The sequence below is a fragment of the Macaca fascicularis genome, chromosome 1 (genome assembly GCF_037993035.2).
Source record: "Macaca fascicularis isolate 582-1 chromosome 1, T2T-MFA8v1.1".
Lineage (NCBI taxonomy): Eukaryota > Metazoa > Chordata > Mammalia > Primates > Cercopithecidae > Macaca > Macaca fascicularis.
In genome coordinates this window covers 209,467,649-209,486,546 of record NC_088375.1, presented here as the reverse complement: position 1 = coordinate 209,486,546, position 18,898 = coordinate 209,467,649, and the positions used below count along the sequence as shown (strand labels likewise).

Genomic DNA, 18,898 nt, shown 5'->3' with positions numbered 1-18,898 from the left:
AATCCTTTGACATGAGCAGCCCTAGAGGGTGCCTCCTGTGTTGTCACCATCCTTAGTCATTTAATCAACATATTTTTATGGAAAGTCTGTATGTGCTGGGTACTCTCCTAGGTGTCAGGGAGCAATAATGAGCAATGGAGTCAACAGAGCCTCGTGGAGCCTGCATTCTCATGGGGGGAAATAGATACTAATTAATCAGTCACACAACTGATGTAAAATTTTGACTTTAATAATCCTCCATAATAGGGTGATTCAACCTGAAGGGAAGACTTCTCTGGGAAGTGGCAACCAAGCCTGGGCGCTGAAAGATGAGTGGAATTCGGCAGGCAAAAACAGGAGGGAGGAGTGGTCCAAGGAGCGGGACTGTTGTGCACAAAGGCCCTGTGGCAGGGGGAGGCGTGGTTCGCTGAGGAACGGAGAGAGAAAGCTAGTGTGGCTGGGGCAGAGATGGGGAGGACAAGCTGACTGAAGGCATGAGTGGGTGACTTCCTGGGGCCTGATGGGCCTCAAGAAGGAGTTTATTTAAGTGTGTGTTTGGGATGAAGCAGAGAGAGATGAATAAATTTGCACTTCAAATAACCACCCTGGCTACACTGTGGAGAGCAGTGTAGGAAGCCAGGGAGGGCCCGTCTAGGCCAGTTGAGGTGGTCGCAGGAGTTCCATGGAGAGATGGGAGTGGTTTGGATTAGGGTGGTGCTCACGGTGGTGGTACCAAGAGAAGTGGATGGAGAGATATTTCTCTTTTAGTGGATATGTTAATAGGATAGCAGTATCCAGTGGCTGCTTTTTATTGATTGATTGATTTTTTTATTTCAATAGTTTTTGGGGTACAGGTAGTTTTTGGTTACATATTTAAGTTCTTTAGTGGTGATTTCTGAGATTTTTGTGCACCTGTCACCTGAGCAGTTTATGCTGTATCCAATATGTAGACTTTTATCCCTCAACCCCTGCAATCTTTCCCCAACTCTGAGTCCCCAAAGTCCCTTATATCATTCTTATGCCTTTGTGTTCTCATAGCTTAGCTTCCTCTTATAAATGAGAATACACAATATTTAGTTTTCCATTCCTGAGTTACTTCACTTAGAATAAGGGCCTTCAGCTCCTTCTAAGTTGCTGCAAAGGACATTATTTCATTCCTTTCCATGGCTGAGTAGTATTCCATGATGTATATGTACCACATTTTCTTTATCTACTCATTGGTCGATGGGCACTCGGGTTGGTTTCATATCTTTGCAGTTGCGAATTGTGCAGCTATAAACATGTGTATGCATGTGTCTTTTTCATATAATCACTTATTTGGTGAGGGTGGATACCCAGTAGTGGGATTGCTGGATCAAATGGTAGTTCTACTTTTAGTTCTTTAAGGAATCTCCATACTGTTTTCCATAGTGGTTGTACTAACGTATATTCCCACCAGCAGTGTAAAAGTGTTCCCTTTTCACCACATCCATGCCGTGGCTGCTTTTTATTGTGCACATATTATATACCAGCCATTGTGCTCAACACTTTACATATGTTATTTACTCTCAGGGTTATTCTAAGGATTAAGTATTTCTGTCCTTTCACAGATAAGGAAACTGAGACTCTTAGAGGTTAAGGCACTCGCTCAAGGCCACACAGCCAGTAAGGTGGCAGAGCCCTGGAGCAGCCTCTCAAGTTTCAATGTGCATTTGAATCACCTGGGGCTCTTGTTAAAATGCTGCTTCAGATTAAGCAGGTGGGAGGGTGGAGCTGAGGTACTCTGTTTCTAACGTGCTCCCTGGGTGGCCCTGCTCCTGGTCCCTGGAGCATTTTGAGCAGCAAGGGTCTCTGCCTGAGAGTGCCTGCACACTCCCGACCCTGATGCCTTAGAAACAGCTGCAGACAGGATGCAATTCCTGAAACTGCTCAAACCTGAATCCCCGTGGGCAGGATGTGGGTGAGCTGTCTGGACCTCAGGTGTATGGGAGTTGTATCACATGCTCATTCCCCACGTTGGCCTTTCAATAGCTGGAATAAACCTGAAACTGAGAGGGTTGGAGGCAGCATCTCCCCTTCTACTCCCCAGCTCCACCTCCCAGGGCAACCAGACCCCCTCCTGTGCCCAGCTTCTGAGCGGTAGACCTGGGCTGTGTATTTGCAGGAGCCTCATTGGAATCACCAACCAGGTCATGTTGTGTTGTGCCAATAAATGGGACTGGATCAGAAAATATAACGTGGATAGTGTTTAGGTACCAAGCTGTCAGCTCTTTCCTTGGACTGTGCTGAAAGTGAGAGAGAGAAAAAAACCAAACCAATGTTCTAAGCTCTCTGTCTGCATAGTCATTAGATCCCAGAATCATTAGAGACCAAATCCCTTCCCACTTGGCCCCTGCAAATGGGGCCAGGTGTCACTGCTGGGAGACGCCAATAAGGCTGTACGTCATGGTGTGAGCACTTGTCTTTAATGACTAGGAAAATCCATTTCCCTTCTTGGCAGCTTTGAATGTAGCAACTGTGGTTCTGGGTCACTGCCAGAGCTGGCCTTGTATGTATGTGTGTGATTTTTTAAAGTGGGGGAGAATGTCTCAATATTCAGTGCTCACCCCCTTCCTTCCAAGTTGTCCCCCCCAAATTACTGTCCAACACAAACTTTAGAGTCTTCCACTCTGGGAGCGGTCTGCTGGCACCCACATGTCCTCCGCTCCTCGAATGCATCCTTTCTTTCTTGATGGCATTGTTCTGGGGTCCTCAGCTGAGTGGGCATCTGTGCCTGGGTGATCGATTCTAGTCTCTTTTCTGCACGAGAGAACCCTTGAGCTCTGACACAAGTAGAAAGAAAATCTTAAACCAAATAATAATGTCCTGCCTCACACTAGTAAATATTTTGCATTAAAAAATTCCATGTCATTTTGATTTGTTCAGGTAGACTAGAACATCTTTTGTTTGAGGAAGAACTGAAGAGATTTCTTAGGATTCAGCTCCGATGGCTCTGCCTGTGTCTCTATCTTTGGAGCTTTGTTTTCCGCCTTTGCAAGACTTGAGTGAAGGGAAGGCTTTGTGGTCTATTGTTAGGTGCTCTTTGAATCTATAAATCACAGGCTACAGGAAGGGAGGGGCTTCCAGAGACCATCTAGAGCCACGCTGTATCTCTAGCGTGGACACACACACACACACACACACACACACACACACACACAATGACTGTCTGTTGTGCGTTTCTAGAACCCAGTGGGGACAGGGATACAGTTTCTTTTGATATGTACTTCTCACATTGATTGGTTCCGACTATCATGTTCTTGCACCTGTCCTGAGTATCTCTTGCTGTAGCTCTGGCCCTTTCCCCAGTCAGCTATGGCACCGCCCTGGCCCATGTTCTTAGAGACATGATTATCTCTGTGCTGTTAGTGTCTGAGTCCTAGCCGAGGCAAGTCCCTTCCCTTTCTGAGTCTCATATAGTTCTTATAAAATGTGGCTTTGAGAATAGATGATGTCTCTGGTCCTAAAATTCTCTTTGACTCTGGAGTTCTGGATCTGTGCTTCTGTTTGATGTTGTTTCTCTTGCTGGGTGACCTTCTCTCTGACTCCCTGCGGTAAAGACCTCCTTTTTTTTTTTTTTTAATCAAAACCTAACTTGGTCCCACCTACCCCACGGCTGACCACCCAAGCACTTTCTTCTGACTTAAGGGTAGCGCCATATGATGTCTTCTTTTTGTTTTTCATTTTAACAACCTGTGTTTTTCACATCACAAAACATTTCTAGATATTCATTGTAGAAAATTCAGAAAATATAGGTCAATAAGAAGAAAAGGAAATCACTAAACTTCTATCAGACATAACCACTGTTAAGAATTTGGTGTATTTTCTTTCAGTCTTTTTTGCAAACACTCATACATAGGCCGGTGAATTTCATGCTATGTAATTTTGTGTTCTGCTTTTCCACCTAATAATATGTAATGAGTCTTTTTACCTATCATGAAACATTTGTAAACATAATTTTTAATACCTGTTTACTACTTTACATCTCCTACTTTAGCCCTGGCATAATTATTTCCAAATGGAAAAAATATCTATCCTGTCAAGCCCACTGAACTGGCCAAATCAAATGAGTTAAAATATGCAAAGAGCTGCACAGATGTGAGTGATGATTGTTCATTTTGTTCCTTTTATCTCCCCAACTGAACTACTTTACTGTATCGTCACAAAATCGTTATACATTGTTTCCTGTTCACCAAGTTTTGCACAGTGGTGGGCAAAACATGCTGTCTGACTGTAATATCTTAAAAGGGCATTACATATTAATAGCTTTAAAAGTTTTTTCTTAGCAATTTCTTAGAAACTCTGGTCTGAGGAAGTTATTCAAAATGTTATGTGCACAAAGATGTTTGCTATGGCATTATTTACAATAGCCCCAAACTAGAAATCACCAAAATGTGTAATTATATGGGAAAGAGGTGAAGTAAATGATGATGAACCTACTTTCTAGGCTATTATATAGCTATTAAAAGTGATATTTACAAAACCTTTGTAATAAAATTGCAATATGTTATAATTATGGGAAGAAACAAAGGTACAATATGAGAGGGAAAAGAGTGGAGAGAAAGACACCAAAATGGGATTGGTGGTTGGAGTTAAATAATGGGCAGTTGTTTTCCTTCTCTTGTAATCTGCTTTTCTTCAATGAGCTTGTGTGCCTTCAATACATTAAAAGGTAGAGAAACAGAGAGACAAGACCAAGAGAGAGACGAGACAAGAGAGAGAGAGTGAGGTAAACCTTGTTTTTAAAATTTCCTGAAAGGATTTATGCAGAAGAGGGAAGGAAGGGGCACAGAGCTGAGTTCAGGAGAAGGGAGTGACCCAGAAGTGGGAGAAGCGGGCATGAGGGCTGAAGCCTGAATTGAGCTGAGACTTGTAGAAAATTCTCAGAACCACCAAAGGAGCCTTTTAATTTTTTTGGAGTAGGAAGAAAACAGGCACCTCCTTTGAGCATGCTAATATAATTATAAAAGGAGAAACCAAAATAGCTAGTTCCTAATTTGTTCACCAGACTTCTTCCTCCTCTGACCAGCGTGGGGAACAGGCTTGGTGAGACCATCCAGGCCATTGAGGAACTGGGGGCTAAGAGGAACTTCAGGGAGACTGATAATGGCCACATTCTGTTGTAATTTATAAAAAGTGAAGGAAAAATAGAATTCTGTAATGTATAAATTTGGGTGAAAATGACAGCCTCCAGTAAAGTTTCCTAAATGAGTTAAAAAAAAAATAAAAGAATTTCAGACTTACAGAAAAGTTATAAAAATCTAACAAAGATTTTACATTTTCCTTCACCCAGACTCCACAAATGTTAACATTTTACCCTGTTTGCTTTCTCTCTGTTTTTCACTCATTTGCTTTACATATATATAATATATATGCACACTGTATGCATAATATACATATACGCATGTACATACATATTGTCTTGTGAACCAATCTGAAAGTTGCAAATATAATGTCCTCTACCCTAAAATACTTCATTGTGTATTTCCAAAAATAATGACATTTTTCTTTCTTTTCTTTTCTTTTTTTTTTTTGAGATAGAGCCTACCTCTGGATAGAGGCCTGGGTGACACAGCAAGACCTCTGTCTCAAAAAATATATATGTGTGTGTGTGTGTGTATATATATATATAGAGAGAGAGAGAGAGAGAGAGAATTCACATACCATAAAATCTGACTTTTAAAGTATACATTTTAGTCATTTTATTTTATTTTCAAGACGGAGTCTCACTCTGTGGCTCAGGCTGGAATGCAGTGGCGCGATTTCGGCTCACTGCAACCTCTGCCTCCCGGGTTCAAGAAATTCTCCTGCCTCAGCCTCCTGAGTACCTGGGATTACAGGCACCTGCCACCACGCCCGGCTAATTTTTGTGTTTTTAGTAGAGACAGTGTTTCACCATGTTGGCCAGGCTGGTTTTGAACTCCTGGCCTCAGATGATCTGCCCACCTCGGCCTCCCAAAGTGCTGGGATTACAGGCGTGAGCCACCACGACCAGCCTCAGTCATTTTAATATATTCACAGAATTGTGAATCATCACCACAATCAATTGTAGAAAAATTTCATTACTCTGAAAAGACCCCATGCCCATGAACAGTCACTCCCCATTTCTCCCTTCCTCTAGTCCTGGGCAACCACTAATCTGCTTTCTGCTTGGATGGATTTGCTTATTCTGGACATTTCCTACAAATGGAATCATACTCCAGGTAGCATTTATGCATCTGGCATCTTTCACTAATCATAGTATCTCAAGTTTCATCCATGCTGTAGCCCATGACAGTGCTTAATTCCTTTTTCCATCTGAATAATATTCCATTGCATAGTATACTACATTCTGTTGATCCATTCAATCCGTGGACATTTGGGCTGTTTCCACTTTTTGGTTATTACAGATAGTGCCACTGTGAACATCTGTGTCCAGGTTTTTGTGTGGCTATATGTTGTTATCTTTCTGGGGTATGTGTTAGGGGTCCCCAAGACACCACTCCTGTATTCAGTGATGTACTAGGAAGACTCATAGGACTCAGCCCATAGTTCTTGTGATGGTGATGATTTATCACAGTGGAAGGTTTCAGAGCAGCCGAGCGCAGTGGCTCACACCTGTAATCCCAGCACTTTGGGAGGCAAGGCGGGCGGATCACCTAAGGTCAGGAGTTTGAGACCAGCCTGACCAACATGGGGAAACCCTGTTTCTACTAAAAATACAAAAAAAAAAAAATTAGTTGGGTGTGGTGGTGCATGCCTGTAATCCCAGCTACTCAGGAGGCTGAGGCAGGAGAATCGCTTGAACCCGGGAGGTAGAGGTTGCGGTGAACTGAGATTGTTCCATTGCACTCCATCCTGGGCAATAAGAGCGAAACTCTGTCTCAAAAAAAAAAAAAAAAAAAAAAGAAAAAGAAAAAAAAGAAAGAAAAAAAAAGAAAGTTTACAGAGCAAAATTAGCAAAGGAAACAGTGGATGGGGACAAATCCAGAGGAAACCAGGTGCAGGCTTCCAAGAGTTCTCTCCCAGTGAAGATGTGTAAGGTGTTATCGACCAGGGAAGCTCTTTAGAGACTCAGTGCCCGAGGTAGCCACCCCCTTTCTAACAAGTACCAGCATTCCAGACTCCAGAAGGAAAGTAGCTGTTTAGCATAAGCCACATTGTACAAACAGTCCAGACACAGGAAACCACCTTTATCAGTTAGAGACTGATAGAAGCACTCGCAAAACCCAGGTTCCTAGACACCAGCTGAGGACCCACCTCGCAAGCAGGCCTTTCTGAGGACAGACGTCTAAGATCTGCTGCATTAACTTTTCTGCACAGATACGTACCTAGAATTAGAATTGTTAGGTCATACGGTAACTCCATATTTAACTTTTTTTGCCAAACTGTTCTCCAAAGTCGCCGCACCATTTTCATTGCAACCAGCCATGTATGAGGCTTCTGATTTCACCATATCCTGGCCAACACTTTTCATCATCCATCTTATTTAGTATGGCCATCCTAGTGGGACTAATAGATTTTTAAGTTAGTGATTTGCAAGCATTTAGGATAAAAAATGATGATCTATAGGAGCCAAAATAGGTTCTCTAACAACAATCATAAAAGCAATTTATTTTTCTGTACTAGCTGTAGTAGGGCAGAGTGTTTTTATATTTTAGCCTGTCTTTCACAATATCTTGGTGTACAAAAATGGAGAATCGGGGGTTGTACGGATTGCTTGGCAGATTTCTTACTTGCTGATGAATGACATCAAAGAAAAACAAAACAAAACAAACAAACAAAGAAGGGAGCTGGGTCCAGGAGAGAGACTCCTGAGGCTGTTTTCCTGACTTAGTCCTCAGCTGGCTGTTTATGTGTCGGTTCAAAACCTGAGGGTAGATGCAGATAGCAGTCCCATCAAGTCTGCAGATTACCCAGAGGAGGCAGACACATGTGTTGAATAAGATCTGGTTCCAGAAAGGTTGGATCTAACCAGAGAGATCCTTACAGCATGGAATGATAGGCAGAGTCCAAGGAGATGGAAGTTATTAGGGACAAATGACAAGTCCACACCTACACAGTCTGGCCCAGAGGTGACCAGAGCAAATGGGCACTTCGGTTTCTGCTCATTTCCAAAAGAATGACCAGCCACAGCAAGTGAGTGACAGAGGCGTGGGGCACCTAGAAGAACGCTGTGTCGTGTGGGTCTGCAGTTTCAGAGGGCTCAGTAGGTGAGTGCACTTCAAGAGCTGGCTCCCCGTGGCTAAAGGTCTGTGGTATGGAAGCAGGAAGAATTGTCTCCCCTGTGGCCCATAAGGGAAAACAGATTTCCGTTGATTAAGGAAGAACTTTGTGAAACTCCACAATCGAATGGGCTGCCTGGGAAGGTGGAGAGCAGCCCGTCACTGAGAGTGTTCAAAAAGAGACCACTGGCCAGGCATGGTGGCTCACACCTGTAATCCCAGCACTTTGGGAGGCCGAGGCAGGTGGATCACTTGAGGTCAGGAGTTTGACACCAACTTGACCAACATGGTGAAACCTCATCTCTACTAAAAATACAAAAATTAGCTGAGCGTGGTGGCACACGCCTGTAATCCCAGCTACTCGGGAGGCTGAGGCAGGAGAATCGCTTGAGCCTGGGAGGCGGAGGTTGTGGTGAGCTGAGATTTCACCACTGCACTCCAGCCTGGACAACAGAGCAAGACTCCATCTCAAAAAAAAAAAAAAAAAAAAAGAGAGAGAGAGAGACTACTATTAAGGAACTTCCCCAGGTGACCTTTGAGGTCTCAGAACTGCCTAAGCATGATTTCAGGAACTGTCTGTCTCTAAAGTCCAGGTATTACCCATGGCACACATCACCAGTTCCAGAGTGAAAACATTAGCCTTTCTGTGGGTCACTCTTTCTTGTGCCCCTCACGGTTCTACCTGTCCATCAGAACTCTTGTTCATCCATCCACGAAGCTTCCCTTGAGACACACACTTGCCCTCTTCTGAACACCTGTTGTCCAGCAGCCCCTCCTCTCTGGCTTGTTTGCCTGTTACATGTCTTGCCTGTGAAGCGTGTGGTCCACATTGAGTCTTCCAGCCATATGTTAAGCTCCAGAGCCAATTCAGCAAATACTTAACAAGCACCTTCTTTGTGCCGGCCCTTGGATGCACTGTGGGGCATGTAGCTGTGAATGGGGGTGGGGGGCCTGACCAAATAGTTGCAGGTATAAAAGCTTGACTGCAGGCCACCATGGGTCTGCATCAGGAATGTGGGATGGTGTCTGACTTCGGGCTGGGAAGAAGGCCTCCCTGCAAAGGTGCCCTTTCAGCTGGGACCTGAAGGAAGATGGGCAGTTGGCAGGGGGGCAGAGGGTAGGAGCTGGGAGTGCATTCCCACCGTGGCTATAGCCCAGACACAGGACAGGACACCTAGTAGGGGCTTACTTAGGGTGTGTTAGGGAGAGAGAGAAGGACCACCTTTCTGGGAGGGAGGCTGTCCTCTTCATCCCCTGTCCCCTGCTCACCCAGCATCTAGGCTGAGCCACCCATGGCCTGAGTCAGGAGGCACATGTGCATTGAAGGAACGAAAACACGAAGAGTCAGCCCTGATTGCCTTGTGAATTCAGTCCCCAGTGATGCTGAGATGTTTTGTGCCTTCATTCCCTCCCTTGTTGTGGATGACTGTGAAAACGGGCCACATTCCAAACCTCACATTCCTGCAGTGACAGCTTCTTTGAGACCACGTAGATACCTGTGATTCTTGTAATTACTCCTGAACACCCACTTCTCTCTAGGTAGGAGGAATTTTCAGGGTGGGGTGTGGCCCCCCGCTTAGACCTCTCCTCCTCCTTTTCTGCTGTCATTTATGCTTTAACAGCTTGCTGCTCCCCACCCCAGCCCCCCAGCTACCTGCCCGCTCTCCCCCAACACTGACTTAATAGAGAAAGCCCCCAGATAAGAGAGACTGAGGGAGGAGGCCGTTCTCTCTCAAGCACTCATGCCTGGCAATTATTTGTTGTTATTGCCGATTGAAGATAAGTAGAAAATAATAGAGGAATGGAACCAGGACTCAAAGCCCGTGCCAAGTGCTTGACTGTATTACCATGACGTTTGCATGTGTGTCACATGGGAAGCCACATGTCTGGCCAAGCCTGGGGGGTATCTGCTGCTCTGGGAGATGAGTGAGCCGGGTTCTGACCTGGCTGCTGTGCTGCCCTGAGCACTTCTCATCTCTGGACCTCAGTTTCATCATCTGTGAAATGGGGCAGTGGTGCTAGATTATTCTGCCGTTTCACGGAGAGTCCAGGCCATGCACCTGTCAGGTCTACCTGCCCTCCTGGTTTGTGCATTCGGGCTGCAGCAGTGAGAGCAGCTGTTTACTGTCCTGGTGTGCCTGGAAGAGACGCCTTCTAAGCGTGGGCACCAGGAGTGGCCGAGCATGGAGAATACAGGTGGTGATATCCTAGAAAGTGGGCCGCTAAGGCGGGAAACACAGGCTGGGAGAGAGGAGGGGAAAGCCAAGGGATGCAGGACAGTGTCTGGAAGTGAGCGATACAATGTAACAGGTTGGTGCTTCTCAGATGTGGCCCATGGGCCAGCAGCAGCACATGGGAACTGGTAGAAAAGCAGATTCTTGGGCCCCACCCCAGACCTGCTGGATCAGAAACTCAGGGTGGGGCCCAATAACCTGTTTTAACAAGCCCCCCAGTGATTCTGATGCCAGCCAACATTTGAGAGCTAAGAGACTGGATGAAAGGAGGGGTGGATAGCCGAGGCTTGGAGAACCAGTATTTTAAAGGTCAAGGAGGAAATAGAGCTAGTGTTTGTCAATCGCTTGCTGTGTCTGGTCGGAAACTGGGCATTCCCACTACTTTCTTTCATTTCAACCTATCAGGATGGTGGCAAGGCTGGCCTTGTCCCTTGCTAAAGCAGATCTCAGCTGATGCAACTAATTTCATGCCAGAGTCACAGAGATCGTGGCAGAGGTGGGATTAGGACCTAGGCATCTCTGATCTGGGAGCCTGAGTATTTCCCAGCACACTAGTCTGCCTCCCCATCCACCTGCGTCTCAGCTCTGCTGCCACTGCGGGACCCGGGCTCCTCCTCTGCTCCACAGGTCACTCCAGAACTCTGCTGTGCTGTGCTCCCTCTGCAGCCAGCCATGCCAAGGGAAAAGGGGCACACCATAAAGGCAAATGAGGGAGACCTTGGGGGCTGCAGCACAGGGTTGGGGGTGGACTGTCACCTTGCATCTGCTTCAGCCTGAAGATCCTGGGGCAGCTGGGGAGCAAGGTGCTGGCGTGACGCTCCTGAGAGCCGATGTAGCTGCCTTGCATCGTAAGAACTCGTGCATACTCTGGGTGACAGTCCATAAGCATCCATTGATGCCTACCTGTGCCAAGCCCTGTGCTGGTTGCTGTGGGAGAAACTGAGGCAAGGCAAGTGTTGTTTCTAGCCTCAAGGAGTTTATGGTCCAGAGCTAGAGGAACAACAAGTAACTGGGGTGAGCTGGAGTGCATGGGAGGCCAGGGTAGGTCAAAGGAGTTCAAAGAGCTCGAATGGTGATTTTAGGGGACAAAACCAAGGCTTTGGGGACAGACCTAAGGCTTTGGAGCCAGAGGGGATGGCTCAGTTCCCAACATGCTCACTGACTGAGCGATCTCGGATGAGTTACCTCATGTCTACAACCTGTCTCCTTAGCTATAAAATGGGTTGACGATACCTAGCTCAGGGGAGTGTTCCGTTACAGCAAGCACGCGTTTTCCTTCCCTTCGGAGGATGACTTTAAGCGAGCAAAACAGGGAAGGCTTCCTGGAAGAGGTGACTTTTCACTTTGGCACTGAAGGATGTCTAGAATTTAGTGCTTTTTCTGTCTTCTCTAAGAAATCTGTGGGTAGGCCCTAGACACATGGCGTTGTCTAAGAAGAATGACCTTCCCAGCAGCTATAACTGTACAAATAAAATCATGTTGAGAGGAAGTCACTTTCTTCAATTTGGAAAATTTGGAAGATTATTTTTTAGACGTAGTTTAAAATCCTGTTGCAAAGGGCAAAGCCAGGCGGCCAGTGCGCACTGCCAGGAATCGTCACACTGAGGTTCTCTCTGTGCTGCTTTTTCTTGCAGATGATGCAGTTTGCTTGGCAGAGCTATAAGCGTTATGCAATGGGGAAAAACGAACTCCGTCCACTAACGAAAGACGGCTACGAGGGTAACATGTTCGGTGAGTCGATTGAAACCACTTTGATATGGGGAGGGACCCACTGCCCGCCTGGTGACTGAGTGGAATTTTACTTTTGCCTTTTCACCTCCTGAGTTGTAGGGGCTCCTCAGTTCTTCACATCTGGGGTCTTCCAAGTCTGTGTTTCCTCTGGGCTGTTCAGGCTTCTGAGTCCTCCTAGATTTAGGGGGAATCCTATATGCTTCTCTCTAGCCTTACAGACTGCTTTATATGAAATTATCATTTATTTTTTAAAGTGCAGAAACTTGGAAATGGGAGTAGGGATAGAGAGGGATGGAGATTTGTTCCCATGGAGGTTTGGAGACCTAAAGAACACGGAGGACCAGGTTTAAATCCACTCCTCTGGAGTGTCGCCATGAAATGGTCTTGGATGTTTTCGTAGATTGCTGAACACATATCTGATGGGGTTGGGTACATGATTTTTAGAGTCGTTGGGGGCCGGGCGTGGTGGCCTTCACCTGTACTCCCAGTCACTTGGGAGGATGAGGTGGGAGGATCCTTTGAGCCTGGGAGTTCAGGTCCAGCCTGGGCAACATATTGAGACCCCATCTCAAAACGACAACAGCAGCAAAAACAAAAGGGTATAGAGTCATGGCTCACAAGCTACTTGGAAGCCAAATGGAGCAGCCGCACATCAGGAGCAGTGGCATGGGTCCTGCTGCTGCCTGGCAACTCATTGTGTTTTATCTGCAGCCCCACTTGCTGGTGTCTTTGTCCTCACCCAGCCGCAGGATTCTCCTAACTCCCAGCCTTGGGAGCCTCTCTCTGTGGCTCAGAGGGACTGCAAGTTGCCTTCTTGTGGGCATGGCCTCAGATTCCAATAGTAACACCCATGCAAGTTGCCATCCCCCTTGTCTGCAGCCTGGCCTTCATCTCCCCTGAGGGACAGGAGTGGTGTGGGGCTGGAGAGGGGCAGTCCCGTACCTGGATTCCTCACCCCTTACAAATACAGTCTCCTGAAGTCAGGAACCAAATAACTGAGTCTGAGATGGAAATTCCCAGGAAAATCTTAAAGGCAAATTTACAAGGGATATCCCCCTATCACCCCTATCGTGTGCGGCCCTATCAGAGGTGTCCATGTTATGGAAAAAGTGACAGGAATCTACCTTCCTCCCCTTCACCAGTCAGATCGTCACCTATCTGGCTGTTCAGACATTTCACTTCTCTTCTGGGAAATGGGGTGTGAACTGGGGCAGCTTTATGTATTTATTTTTCTCATTATCCTAGGAGTGTATGGGGGAAAAGGAAAGTATCAAAAAAGTGCAAATCAGGCAAAAAATAATAATAATAATCTGTTCTGCTCTGTAGATGCAGCCTCCATCGACATCTTTGCTTATTTCCTCTCAATCTTCTGCTTTTTTTTCCCTTTTATATACCATTTTATGTCCTTTCTGCTCTTTTTTTTTTTTTTTTTTTTTGGCTTCATGTTACATCGTAAGTGTTTCCTGAAGTCATCTAAATGTTTTCATAAAGAATTTTTTTTTTTTTTTTTTTTTTTTTTGAGACGGAGTCTCGCTCTGTCGCCGGGGCTGGAGCGCAGTGGCCGGATCTCAGCTCACTGCAAGCTCCGCCTCCCGGGTTTACGCCATTCTCCTGCCTCAGCCTCCTGTGTAGCTGGGACTACAGGCGCCCGCCACCTCGCCCGGCTAGTTTTTTGTATTTTTTTAGTAGAGACGGGGTTTCACCGTGTTCGCCAGGATGGTCTCGATCTCCTGACCTCGTGATCCGCCCGTCTCGGCCTCCCAAAGTGCTGGGATTACAGGCTTGAGCCACCGCGCCCGGCCAAGAATGTTTTAATGGTGTCTGTGATTGTATGGATATGCCATAATTCATTCGATCATCTTGCTAATGTTGGGCAAAGATTGTTTCCATTTTTTTTGCTATTAAAAATAATGCATGAGTTATCTTTGGGCATAAAATTTTGTCTCAGGATAGATTTTTAGAGATGAATTCCTGAGCCAAATGGGAGGAAGAGAGATGTTTCTTTTACTTCAAATATGAATTAAAGAGATATGTTGATTCCCGTTAGGAACCTGGCTATCTTACCTGCCTAGAACACAGAGCTTCCCTAAATATACTGCATCAGCCCTAGGGAAAGATTGCTGGTGCAGATCCCATCAAAGTTGTTGGAGTTTTGCTATTAGTATAAACAAGGAAGTTATCAAGAAAGCTTCCTCTTTCTCTCTAAACACAGTTTGCAAATATTCAGGGAATTGGTGGTGGGGTGGGAGGGGCTGTTGACTTCTCCAACTGCACATAGCACGGGCACAGGTATGGCTCAGACCATCACAGGAAACGCTTCTGGGAGAGATTCCAATTTGTAAAATTCCTCAGGGCGTAGGATTTAAATCTCAACCCTCTGGCCCCTTTCCAGTCACCCAGCCTGGTGGCGCATGCTTGAGCCATCTGGAATGATGGAAAGAGCCCGGAGTTAGAATTGGATGACCTGAGCGCAAGTCCTCACTCCGTCCTGAGCTGTGTGGCCAAATTCAAGGCACTTAACCTCTCTGGGCCCCTGTTGGTTCATCATTCATACTGGAACCGCTAGAAGGATATAAATGAGTGTGTACGAACAAGCAAAGGGCCATGTCTACATGAGTGATTTATGATTTCTGTTGTAATAAATGAGGTTGGCAGTTGTCCCAGTCAGCCCATGGCAGGCTCTGAGGTCCCTTGGGTTGTCTGTCTCAGGAGCGGCCTTGGCAGGGCCCAGGGAACCCTGTCATCCAGTACCTGTAGCATTCCTAGCAGTGAGGCAGAGCCTTCCCTCTGCAGCCAGCAGATGAGCCGCAGTGGGCAGCTGGCGCCTGGGAAAGGGAGGTGCATGGGGACCTGGTGCTGGGCAGGGAGAGCCGGTCTTGATTGACTCCTCCTCTCCATATATAACTTGTTAGGTGGCAGTGCCTCGTGCTGATGCTGGGGATACAGGGATAAATGGGACAGTGAAAGTTCTACCCACTCTGACAAGACATGCACTGGCAACCCTTCCTGAAGTCTCTTGGAGGTCTGTCTAGGTGCTCTCAGAGAGAGGGACAAGTGCGGGTGACCACAGGTACTGACATGGACAGTCCTTACGGGCTGGAACTTCCGGCAGACCTCGTTTAAATTCAGACTTTACTGCTTCCTGGTTGTGTGACCTTGAACAAGTCATTTCTCTCTGAGGCTGAGTTTTTCTGTAAATTGGAGCTAATGATAAACTTAAATCCCGGCCTAGGGACTGCCTGACAAATAGACCCTGTTAACAGTGGTAGTTCAGATCACTGTCACCACAAATGGGTCTCAGGATACAGAGGCTTATGGGAACACACCCAAAGGATGAGGGCTGAGGGGCATTCTCGGAGCCTGAGAGGGGTTCTAGTTGGGGTGAACCCATGACGGGCACTGAAGCTAGACTATTCCCAAAGATAGGAGATGAACTGGCCTGAATGAAGCAGCTAGTCACCCACCACTTCTTTTCTGGACTCATGGGGGCTGCTGGGTTGCATCATCCCTGGACATTTAATGTCCTCCCTATAGGCCGAGCCCTGCAGACATGGGACACTGGGTGCAGTCAGGTGGCAGGCTGTGCCCATTCTGCTGTGCTGGCTGAGTAGGGTATACAAGGAGACCCTGAGCAGCGCCCCGCCTCCTGGTGCTTGGCTTGGACACAGGCTCCTGCAGCCTCGTCTCTGGCCTGCAGGGCTGGCAGGGCTGTGTAATGGAAGGGTAATGAGTTCACACGGGTGCCTCGTTTTGCTGAGATTTACAGGAGCTGCAGCGGGGGCAGTGGGATGCCCGAGCCTGGTCTCCCAGTGCAGCACTTCACCAAGCAAATCCCCCTCCCAGCCGCCCACTTGCCCTTCCTTGAATCTATTCTTACTTTAAGGACAAGATCTCTGGGTGAGGCGTCTCTGAAGCCAGTTTCTGTGTCCTAAACAAGTCAGTGTCAAAGTGGCTTTCTTTTTACCCACATCCGGCTCAGCAGGCCCTGTCAGAAGATGTTCCCCAAAGCCCAGTGGCCACCAACAAAGAGGATGCAGCCTGTTCCTCGCCTTGTGGCTCAGAACAAGGCTGATCTCTGCCTCTTTTTTTTTTTGAGATGGAGTCTTGCTCTGTTGCCTAGGCCGGAGTGCAGTGGCGCAGCCTCAGCTCACTTCAACCTCTGCCTCCCGGGTTCAAGCGATTCTCCTGCTTCAGCCTCCTGAGTAGCTGGGATTATAGGTGTGCGCCACCATGTCTGGCTAATTTTTGTATTTTTAGTAGAGACAGGGTTTCTCCAGGTTGGTCAGGCTGGTCTCGAACTCCTGACCTCGTGATCTTCCCTCCTTGGCTTCCCAAAGTGCTGGGATTACAGGCGTGAGCCACCACACCCGGCTCATCTCTGCCCCTTTCTCCTCTGCTGAGAGGTGGCCAGATAGGGCAGTTAGTGTCTGGCTGGGTGGCAGAAAGAGCATGGGCTTTGAATCCAGACAGGCCTGGGTGGAAACTCTAGGTTACTGCTTAGGGGCTGTAGAGTGGAGCAGGGGCCCCGTCTCCAGTCTGTGGTGAGGATTAGAGAGGCCTGCAAAGGCTTAGCCCCGTGCTAGGCACAGAGCAGTCACTTGATCGGGGGGTGCTGTTCTTGCCGTTATATCACAGAGGTGAATTTGCAGCTTGAAGAATGCATGGCAGAGTCAAGGAGGAACCAACCGTAAAGTGGCTCAGTACCCTGAGGCTTGACTTCCTCGCCTGTAAAGGGTGCAGATGATACACCTGCTGCTAGGCTTTGGGGGAATATTAAATAAGCTAGCTAAAGAACATGAACTCAGCCGGGTGTGGTGGCTCACGCCTGTAATCCCAGCCCTTTGGGAGGCTGAGGCGAGTGGATCACTTGAGGTCAGGAGTTCGAGACAAAGCCTGGTCAACATGGTGAAAGCCCATCTCTACTAAAATACAAAAAGTAGCTGGGCGTGGTGACAGGCGCCTGTAATCCCAGGTACTCAGGAGGCTGAGGCAGGAGAATCTCATGAACCCAGGAGGCAGAGGTTACAGTGAGCTGAGATCATGTCACTGCCCTCCAGCCTGGGCAACAGAGACTCCGTCTCAAAAACAACAACAACAAAAAAGGACTTAGACTCTGGGGCTAGATGGCTTACATGTGCATGCTGCTTTGCCACTTACTAGCTGCGTGACCTTGGGCAAGTTTCTTAACCTCTCTGGGCCTCAGTTTTCCCATCTATAAAGTGGGAACAATAATAGTACCTCCTTCACAAGATTGTTTTGAGAACGAAATGAGTTCACACACATGAAGTGCTTATATTCATGCGCAGCACATAGGAAGCATTCATCAAGCGTCAGCTGTGATGAGGATGCTGCAAAGCCCTTAGAACAGTGTGTGCTGCTCCCATTTTGACTGGGGTGGGCGTCCAAGTCCCCTGGACCCAGGAAGCCACATGAGGACTTCAGGGCTTTTCCAGCCCTGATTCCCCCTGTTTGTTCCCCCAGCCCTCAAATGCCCACGGCAGAAGTCTTGGCGGGCAGAAGTCTTGGTAGGCTCTGTACCTCTCGCACCTTCATGGAAGCAGCTTACACCGGAACTTGTAACAGGAGGAGGTGGGGAAGGTTAGGGTTCACGACCTTGGAATAAAGGCCTCCTGCCAATGGCCATTGGTGGTCAGCTGGACAACCTTGAAAGTACTTAACAGATATCCATCTTTCCAATAAATCTGTGTAGTCCATGAGAAATTCTTCCTCCGTTGGCAGCAGGGGAAATTGTCAAGGGGCACAGAGTCCTGGAATGTCGCCACTGGAGGGGTTCTTTGATGGTGAGTCCAACCCCCTCATTTAGAGTTGAGGAAACTAAGGCTCAGAGAGGGGAAAGGGCTTGCCTGGTGTGATCCAGAATGTTAACTGGGGGACCGGGACTGGAACTCTGGTGGCCTGAGTCTCAGTGCAGTGCTCTTTGCGCCACACACTCTGAGATCAGCTAGATCGTTCAAGGCCGTGCTGCGAAAACACAGCCCTGCCCATCATGGCCAAGTCACCAACAACAACTAGAAATCCTCAGAGCGTTAGCAGGGGGAAACTGTCTCTTAGGAGGTGTCTGATTTCAGGCCCAAGAACCCATTCCTTGCACATACCTCATGCCAGGCACCATAGCTGTATTCACTCTCTTTTTAAAATATATATATATATATTTTTAATTAATTCAGACGGAGTTTTGCTATGTTTCCTGGGCTGATCTTGAACTCCTGTGCTCAAGCGATCCTCTCAAAGTGCTAGGATTACAGGCGGGAGCCACTATGTCCAGCCCATGGCTGTATTTCCATTTTCTACCTCACAGCCCTTATAAAATCTAAATTACCCATCTTATCCCCATTGCACAGATGAGGAGACTGGGATTTGGCAAGTTTGAGGACTTGCAAAGTCTTAATCCCAGTTCCGCTGGACTTCAAAACCCAAGCCATTGACTACCATGCTGCTGTATTGCCCAGTGACCACGTACAGTGGCCATCAAGAACAAAGTGGGGTAGAGGAATGGGCTCGGGGTTGGTGTATGCCACATCCTGCACACCACTGCCCCAGTGGAAAGCCAGGCAAGGCCTGTGATTCTGGTCAGGGTCTGCAGCCTCCCATCTCTAGGCATCATCATTTATTAGACATCAGCTGAGTATTCAGGGCTTGAACAGAAGACGTAGATTTCCCTCTTTTCTTCCACCATAGGAATATCTTTTGTCTGTGCCTCATAACCTAAAA

The 18,898-nt window shown here is 47.2% G+C and overlaps 1 protein-coding gene across 5 annotated transcripts in view; it reads left to right on the top strand.

The window, feature by feature from the left end:
* MAN1C1 (mannosidase alpha class 1C member 1) overlaps positions 1-18,898 on the top strand; it is a 191,637-nt gene that overhangs the window by 58,653 nt on the left and 114,086 nt on the right. For 3 of the 5 annotated variants that reach the window (XM_065527407.2, XM_005544389.4, XM_074016301.1), the window contains exon 2: positions 12,070-12,166. In XM_065527407.2, the coding sequence (XP_065383479.1) occupies positions 12,070-12,166 (97 nt within the window). Of the gene's footprint in view, positions 1-12,069; positions 12,167-18,898 lie in introns of those variants that run through there. The other 2 variants (XM_074016296.1, XM_074016289.1) reach the window with 1 other exon arrangement.